Genomic DNA, 9,624 nt, shown 5'->3' with positions numbered 1-9,624 from the left:
AGATTCCAGGTTCTATCTTTCTTTTATTTTTATTTCTATGCGTAACAGAATTATTTTCTAAGGTTTATGATGAAACCATGACATGAATATTTGCGAAGTACTTGGTTAATTATTACTTTGTTAATTATTATCCAATTATATCATTATATGCCATGTTATATTCTTATTCTTTTTGGGTATTTTATTCTAAATTCGGGTTTCTAATGACTGATCACCTTTAGGAATTTTGCATCTAGATATTTAGATAAATCTATGAGGATGACCAATCAATTAGGTTTATTGGAACTAAGATTAAGAAGAGTAGACAAACTAGTGAGGATGACCGATATCAAGCTAGTCCTACTTGGTTGACATGATTCTTCTATGCTTAATGGGTTTTTATGTGTTTAATTGTATGCCTAACCAATAGGATATAATTATTATGTAGAGATATAAGAGTTGATGCCTAGCTACGGATTAATTCTTACCTTAGAAAGAATAACCCTTAACATTGGCATGGTAATTGGATAGTAGTTGGCTCTAGGAAAAGTAAATAGGATTGTTGTTGGTGGATTCATAACCTTAGACTTCCATTGTTTCTTAATTTCTTCTTGTGTCGTGTGTTTGTTTTAATTAATTGTCTTTTGTTTTCTTGTTAATTTTAGTCTTAATCAATTATTCAATTCAATCTATCCTTTGTTTGTTTAATTAAGTCTAGCGTGATTAATTGGTTAAATTGATGTTAGAGCAATCCATATGGGATCGACCTCATACTTGCATATATTACTACAATTGATTTGTGCGCTTGCGAGTTTAATTTGATTTAAATTAATTTATTATTTAGGTTAGTTTAAATACACTTTAGTAGGGTTGATCTAAATTTTCCATTTTATTTTCCAATTGCAAAACGATTATTCATTTTTTTTATGCCAAATTATGCTGGCAACGACGTCAATGTAAATTGGGTTTTTATTTTTTGTTTTTTTGGAGGGACGGATAACATGAACAGCACATGGGTTTGGGATGCAATAGACAAGGCTACCGAGTAATGATCCCAATACAAATGCTGAGATACTACTTTCAGTGAAACATGTTTTGCTCAGGTTAAACTCCAACATAACTCTATAAGTACACGATTCCAGCTTGGCATTTGGAAATCTTTGCCTTCTCACTCCTACTTTACTTTCGTACATAAACTTGAAATACATAGTTGATTCATTTCCCGACAGCTTAAACTTTTAGAGATACTAATTCGTTAACATCTATTACTCTGGCGATTGCAAGTATAATTGTGTAGTATGACATTATTATGATCAGTGGTCGAGTAACATGGGGATATATATAGACATTATTACGCGCGCGCACATAAGATGGTTACTATGTATTTGCAATTTTACTAATAACCTAAGAAATGTTTGTACATGAATGACCATGAGCTCCACATATTCATGTACAAAAAGTGCGTGCTCACGCGCGCGCACGTAAGATGGTTATTATGTACTTGCAATTTTACTAATAACCTAAGAAATGTTTGTACATGAATGACCATGAGCTCCACATATTCATGTACAAAAAGTGCGTGCTCATCCATTATTCCTCAATAACTCAATGGTAGAGTAGTTGACTATTAATTGATTGGTCGTATGTTTAAATCCATCCGATACGGATACAACATGTCCCTTTTTATTGAGATTGTTCGGCAGACATGGTCCAATCCCAATATTTGTTATCAGAGTAATTTCAAAACTAGAAAAAATTAGAATTATTATTTAACAGGTTGGAGAAGGTACTAGTGGAGTACTGTAGATGATATATGTGCTTGCTTATAAGGACAAAGGTATTACGTAAGGTGATATATATATGTGTGTGTGTGTGTGTGTGAAGGGATAACATGCCAGAACGTGAGAACTTAGATTGTCTATATTTATATATATGAAGGGATAACATGCCGGAATGTGAGAACTTAGATTGTCTACAAAACAGAAGATCTTTGCTGTACCTTGGATATTATCTACATATACAAAGGTAGCCTTTATTTTAGCATGAGACCAATTTACATTTATACCACTTACTTTGATTAAGCTACTCAAATCACAACCAAGCAATAAACAAAACTCGAACCAATAAAAACTTGCTGCATACTGACCTGAAGAACTTGCACCAAATGAAGCCATGAATGCAGAAAACCAAAACTTGCAAACTGTGATTCTTCTCCTCTCTGTCAGATTGTTGTTTGCTCCAAACTAAGAATAAGGCTTAGTTCTAATAATGAGCGATAATCTGTGAGAGCAGAGATCAACATATATATATATATATGTGTGTGTGTGTGTGTGTGTGTGTATAACCCTTCTTATGTTATAATAAGGATTCCCTATTAGAATCCATATAGGAAACTGTTTGTATTTCCTATATCAGTTTTAACATGAAACTAACTCCTTAATTAACAAGGAGTAGTTCATCAATTCTTATAAGGTTTTCTTATACCAATTGGACTCCAATACCAATGCCAAAACACCCCGTCTCATTTCATATTCTTACAAACATATAAACTATTGTAAAGGCATCTTTCTTTTTTTTTCTTTTGAACAAACGATAGTATCTACACTAAGGGGGTGAGGGAGTGAGCTAAACCTTACAATAGGTTTGCCATAATAATGTGGTTCAACTTCGCCTTTGGCGAGAATTGAATCTAAGTCTTCTTACTTACAAGTGAAGAAAAATATTACTAGACCATAGTATTAAGTGGCTGTAAAAGCATCTCTTATTTATTCATTCATTCTTTTGCTAGCATTCCATGCATTGAGTTGGTGTAAAACATGTGTTAGAAAATGAATTGGAAATGAACCGATTGAATTAGCGTAATACTATAAAATTTGAAAATGTTACAGTTAATCCCTTGAAAAAAAAAAATATATATATATATATATATATCTATATATACGTATGTCACATCCCGACCCGGGGCAGATCATTTCCCGGGCCCGCTCCACCACCGTAGCACGATATTGTCCGCTTTGGGCTTACCATTCCCTCACAGTTTTGTTTTTGGGAACTCACGAGCAACTTCCCAGTGGGTCACCCATCATGGGATTGCTCTAGCCCCCTTCTCGCTTAACTTCAGAGTTCCTACGGAACCCGAAGCTAGTGAGCTCCCAAAAGGCCTCATGCTAGGTAGGGATAGGAATATACATATAAGGATCACTCCCCTGGGTGATGTGGGATGTGACAATTTGGTATCATAGCCTAACCCTGACCGCGTATGTGCCGACGAGGACGTCGGGCCTCTAAGGAGGGTGGATTGTAACATCCCACATCACCCAGGGGAGTGATCTTTATATGTATATTCCCATCCCTACCTAGCACGAGGCCTTTTGGGAGCTCACTAGCTTCGGGTTCTGTAGGAACTCCGAAGTTAAGCGAGAAGGGGGCTAGAGCAATCCCATGATGGGTGACCCACTGGGAAGTTGCTCGTGTGTTCCCAAAAACAAAACCGTGAGGGAATGGTAAACCCAAAGCGGACAATATGGTGCTACGGTGATGGAGCAGGCCCGAGAAGTGATCCGCCCCGGGCGGGGATGTGACAATTTTGTATCATAGGCTAACCCTGACCGCATGTGTGCCGACGAAGACGTCGGGCCCCAAAAGGGGGTGGATTGTAACATCCCACATCACCCAGGGGAGTGATCCTTATATGTATATTCTCATCCCTGCCTAGCACGAGGCCTTTTGGGAGCTCAATAGCTTCGGGTTCCGTAGGAACTCCGAAGTTAAGCGAGAAGGGGGCTAAAGCAATCCCATGATGGGTGACCCACTGGGAAGTTGCTCATGAGTTCACAAAAACAAAATCGTGAGGGAATGGTAAGCACAAAGTGGACAATATCGTGCTACGGTGGTGGAGCGGGCCCGAGAAGTGATCCGCCCCGGGATAGGATGTGACAATTTGGTATCATAGCCTAACTTGACCGCGTGTGTGCCGACGAGGACGTCGGGCCCCTAACGGGGGTAAATTGTCACATCCCGGCCCGGGGCGGATCACTTCCCGGGCCTGCTCCACCACCGTAGCACGATATTGTCCGCTTTGGGCTTACCATTCCCTCACGGTTTTGTTTTTGGGAACTCACGAGCAACTTCCCAGTGGGTCACCCATCATGGGATTGCTCTAGCCCCCTTCTCGCTTAACTTCGAAGTTCCTACAGAACCCGAAGCTAGTGAGCTCCCAAAAGGCCTCGTGTTAGGTAGGGATGAGAATATACATATAAGGATCATTCCCCTGGATGATGTGGGATGTTAGAATGTATATATGTATGTATGCATGTATTTTATTAATAATTTTGTTCCACACACACAAATTTGTATGCATCATCACTATAATATGACAATGTTATACAATACAACTTTTCTTTTCCCATAACGTTTTACCTGGTATTTAGTATTTGAACTCTGCAGCATTTTTATTTTAGCATTGATGCAGTACCGCATAAGTTTATATTTGGAAACTTTAAAGAAAAGCTCCTGGTACTGTTCACTTTAACGAAAAATCACATTTTTACACTAAAAATTCAATCCTGATAATATTCATTTTACCTTTATTTTGTCCTTATCGTTAAAACTCAAAGTTTTCAAACATTTTTCATTAATTTTCCTTTTATATTTTCCTTCATTTTGTGCGACTACTTTAAAGTCGATATAGGGGAGAGAAAATGTTTAAACCTGAGACACATTAGATTGAGGAGAAATAAATGTCATATCTACCAAAACAATCCACCACTTATAAGGACCGTGTAAGATTGTGGGATTATTATTATTATTATTATTTTTATTTTAAACAAACAATATTATCTATACTCGTAGGGAGGGGTGCACTTAACCGTAGTAAAGATTAATTTATGTAGGAAAGACATATCATATTGGCTAGGCTAGGTGACTTTGTGAAATTTTAAATAGGTAGTAGAACAGTTACTATAGTGAAAATATAAACATAGAATGAAGATGGCAAGGCATATATCACATTTGCATATGATTAAGCATGTTCTTTATTCGGCCATATCGCTATAACCATTTATATATTCATACCTCAAAGCTATATATGCTGGATTGAACGTGTCCAAAACTTGCCCGTCTATGGATTTTGACGTTTTGTTTTGCTTTGCTGCTATTTGATTAACAGACAACAATCCCATGCCAATCTCGTGACTTTTTTTACTATCAACATATTTTTCAAGAATCTGACCCGTATGGCTCGTTTTTGTGGCAATGGCAAACTTTAATTATAAGAGCGGTTGTCAAATTTGTTCATCAAATATATAATAGCGTTTCAAATTTGAACTAACTTTGAGTGTAGATTTTTTTTTTTTTTTTTTTAAATTTATTTATCAACTGAGATTTTCAATATAACAGCCAAAAAAGCAAAATAAAAAAAACAACAGAGCAATGCTTCGTTACAGAGCAGGCTCCCTCACGAGTTATGCAACACCGAAGCATCACTAATCTAGCCACAGAGACACCAAAAGAAAGGTAGACGGAGTACTTAAGCTCTGACTAACCTTGATTTACATTACTTCGACTGTAGTTTGTTTCTAATGAAATACACATTATTTGCTAGGGAATCTAGCATATTGTTTATATTTAACCGAAGATACCGATCACATGATGCAATCTTAAATCCAACCCACAATCCCTAATCAAATTTAGAAGTCTAAGCATGCTTATTGCTTGCAACAAATGTAGCAATATATATATACAAATTATGAATGCCGTAAATCAACAGAGCGAATCCATGTTACTCACCCAATTGCATGTGAATCACAACACATGCAAAGATGCAAGATCTCTTAGAAAATGGGACCCCGGGCCATTTTACAATCTCAATTTCCCCACATGTAGTCACATGATGGGTATGGTATGCCATCACAATTGTCACACCAAATCGCAGGAAAAATCCCATATTTATTTGTAGAAAAAGACACTATTAATCCACCATTAATCCAATCTTTCTTCCCTCTCTAAATGGTTTGAAATGTAAAGGTTATAAAAAAGGAAGAAAAATCATTACCCAACTCAAAATTCAGTACCTTTGGGTTTGAAAAATACTTGACAAGTCACAATCCCACTAAACAAAATACACTGTTTAACCACCATTAACTCAACCATCATGGGATGACTCAGTGGTTGGGGACGAATTCCAGACCCATATTCCACACGGCACATCCTAGATTTGATTCATGACGTTGGTGAATCGCATGATGGTGGCCAGGGGGAGGCTGAAATGCCTATGTGAGTCTTCCCAACCCCCGAAATGATGGATTGCCTGGTTCCCTTTTAAAATAAGAGAGACGCACCATTAACTCAAAATTCAGTCATATATAATTCAAATTTTGAGGCCACTTTGGTGTAAAAGGGTACATTCTCATTAAACGGATTTTTAGTTTGGAGTCTAAACTTTTTGGGGACCAAAATGAAACTACAGTAAAAGTTTAGAGATCAATTCTAAACCTTATACATTAAAAAAAAAAAATGAGACAAGTCACAATTTTACTAAACAAATGAGGACATATAAAGTTATGAATAATAATTGTGTTCCACTTATGGGAGAATCTATTTCTTCTTCATTGTTTATGATTAACATATCTTCACTATATAAACCTCATAATCGGAACCATTTATAATCGTAATTCAAATTGGTGCGGCCATTTTGGTATCTAAGGAAAGGATACCTGTTTTATGTCCTCTAGAAAGAAAAAAAAAAGAAAAAAAAAAAAGGCTTAACCAAATGCTTTTGTTTTCTGTTTTTTTTAGTTCAAATAAGAGAAAAATGGGAGAACAAAAGAAAATTAATAGAGTTACATGAAAAACTAAAAAAACAGCTTTTGACTATTGTTTAGTTGTATGCATGTATATTCACCCTCCTTTCTTTTTGACCTCTATCATCTCTCATGTTCCCTCCTTTCTTTAACCAAAAAACTAAAACAAAAAACAAAAGTAAAACACTGATTCCCAACTACCCTTATATATATATATATACGCCAACACAAGCAAGCACCAATAAAAATTCAAACACTTGAGAACCAAAACTTGCTCATCATCTCTTTCAAAAAGGAAAAAAGTTTGGTCATCATCTCAATGGCAGAGCTAGAGAACCCAAGAGTGATGACAAAGATCATAACTTTTCTCTCTTCTCTGGTTCAAAGAGTGGCGGAATCGAATGACCTCAACAGCCATTTCCAACCCCAGAAAATCTCAGTCTTCCATGGTCTAACTAGACCCACCATTTCAATACAGAACTACCTAGAGAGGATTTTCAAGTATGCCAATTGCAGCCCGTCTTGCTTAATTGTTGCGTACGTTTATCTGGATCGGTTTTCGCAGAGGCAACCCTCGTTGCCTATCAACTCATTCAACGTTCATCGGTTGCTGATTACGAGTGTTATGGTGGCTGCAAAGTTCATGGATGACATGTAAGTCCTGAAGTTGAATTTTACTAGCTCATGAGCACAATTATTTGACAAAAAAAATAAAAAAAATAATAAATCTGTTATAAGGGCATTCAAAAAGATTTTGCAATTGTTTTGGTGGCCATACGTTCACTTGCATCCTGTCCATCAAATTATGCAACTTTTAGATATTATGAATGCTTCATGCATGAATGTAGATGAAAAAAGAAAATGAATTTCACTGTTTTTCTTTGATGGGTTTTACCTTGTTAAGCGTTCTGTGTCTGTGGTATAGAATTCTCACTACTGTTTTCTGATCCGGATTTTTGCTTACTTTCCGGCTTTAGTAATCTTCATAATTTCAAAAAAAAAAAAAAACCGTTTAATTACTTCGAAAAAAAAAAAAAAATTAGAGGCAGTTACCTCCTAGACAGAATTTAACCCCTCATTTTAATTAAATGGAAAATTTTCAGAACAAAAATGTATAACCTTTTGGTTTGGGTTGTAAAGTTTCCAACAATGTTCTAAAATCCACCTAAGTCCAGCCATGTGATACCCTGGCTTTTCCTATAAAAATGGAGTGTCCACCTAGGTGCACATGGTGACCTAATCTGATAAGTTTTGGTCGATTATATGAAGTCAATAACATAATATGGGGAAAAAAAATGGGGCATCCCTGGCCAATTATGTTCATGAGTGTGATCACGTGATGATTGAGATACTTCACATGGAGATATATCCTCGGTAATTAGGAAATAATGTCTTCTTTATATGCGTATCATAAGCCTCGTAGCCAAAATTTCTCTAATGTTTTTGTAATGATAATATTTTTTTTTATGTTGAAGAATTAACTAATATCTATTGTATTTATCTGGTGTGAAATTTCAGGTACTACAACAATGCATATTATGCAAAAGTTGGAGGAATAAGCACAATAGAGATGAATTTTCTTGAAGTGGATTTCCTGTTTGGTTTGAGCTTCAACTTAAATGTGACTCCCTCAACCTTCACCATCTACTGTTCATATCTCCAGAGAGAGATGCTTCTGTTGCAACCACCTCTAGATTCTGCAGATTCTTCTCTTACTTTAGGCAAATCACCAAATCTCCACTTGTGCTTTGATGAGGATGAAACCTCCCATCAGCAACAACAACAGCAGCAGCTAGCTGTTTGACATTAAACCCTTAAAAGGGTGTCCAAAAAGTAGTTGTTGAGTTAGTGATTTTTGTAATTTTCTTATACTGTTGGCCTGGCAAAATGAACATTAGTTTTTTGTGTACTTCTTTTCTCTTCTCTTTCCTTTATGATTTTTTAGACCATACTTGGCTGTAAGACAATGCCTTTTACTTTTTACATGATGACGTAACAATATGTACTGAAGGGTGCTATCCACACACTTGTCTTTAACTTTTATACATCCTCTTAATTTTCAATTGTCGGATAGAACGAATTGAAGAATATCAAAAAACAAAAATTAACAACAGTGTATGGAAGGTAAAAAGAGGTGAGTGAATAGCACCACCTTAATTATTTACCGTACAAACATCATAATCGCAACTACTTTTTCTCTAATCATCATCATCCTCATCATCCAAAGATAATTTGTTATAAGATTTAATTTAATTTAGAAACCATTTAGTCTTTTATTTGTATCAAACAAATCGATAATTGTGGTATCCTTACGATGAATCGTCAAATTGTTTGATTCATATGGATGATTAATTCATCTCCAAATCAAATGAATTTTTAAAAAAATGTTCTTAAGATATTCACAAGGAGAATGAACGAATCTGATTACAACATATGTACGCTAAAATAACCATATATTTTCCTTTAAATATGTAAAGAGGCTGTCATATGTTTTTTAGTTTTGTAGTTGAGATTTTTTAGAATGTTGAGATGAATCTTTGAATTTACAGTCCGGAAAGCAATGCCTCTAAATTGGCCTTAATGGTTGATATATCATATATACTCGTTTCGTTCTTATCCATGAATGTTTAGGATTCTTGTTTTAACTTAGGGTTTGCCACCAGAAGATCCATAGCTGGCCATGCAATGCAAGGCAATTTGCTGATATTTACTTGGTCACGATTTGGAAGGGATATGAGTGGTGAATTTTAAACCTAATTTGGTGACATGGGTAGGTCCGGCTCACCATAAAAATAATAGAATAATAGTGTACAAAAGAGTGCTGTTTTAATTTTATTGTAGTTAT

The 9,624-nt window shown here is 35.8% G+C and overlaps 1 protein-coding gene across 1 annotated transcript; it reads left to right on the top strand.

The window, feature by feature from the left end:
* Window positions 1–7,005: 7,005 nt before the first annotated feature.
* On the top strand, window positions 7,006–8,801 carry LOC137735397 (cyclin-U4-1). The gene is made up of 2 exons (XM_068474824.2): window positions 7,006–7,433; window positions 8,298–8,801. The coding sequence occupies exons 1-2, from the start codon at window positions 7,099–7,101 to the stop codon at window positions 8,581–8,583; spliced, it is 621 nt and encodes a 206-aa protein (XP_068330925.2). The 5' UTR covers window positions 7,006–7,098; the 3' UTR covers window positions 8,584–8,801.
* Window positions 8,802–9,624: the final 823 nt, after the last annotated feature.

Source organism: Pyrus communis, chromosome 2 (genome assembly GCF_041283825.1).
Source record: "Pyrus communis isolate YQ-2024b chromosome 2, ASM4128382v1, whole genome shotgun sequence".
Classification (NCBI taxonomy): domain Eukaryota; kingdom Viridiplantae; phylum Streptophyta; class Magnoliopsida; order Rosales; family Rosaceae; genus Pyrus; species Pyrus communis.
Note: the sequence above shows the minus strand (reverse complement) of the source record. Positions and strands in the feature narration are given on the sequence as shown.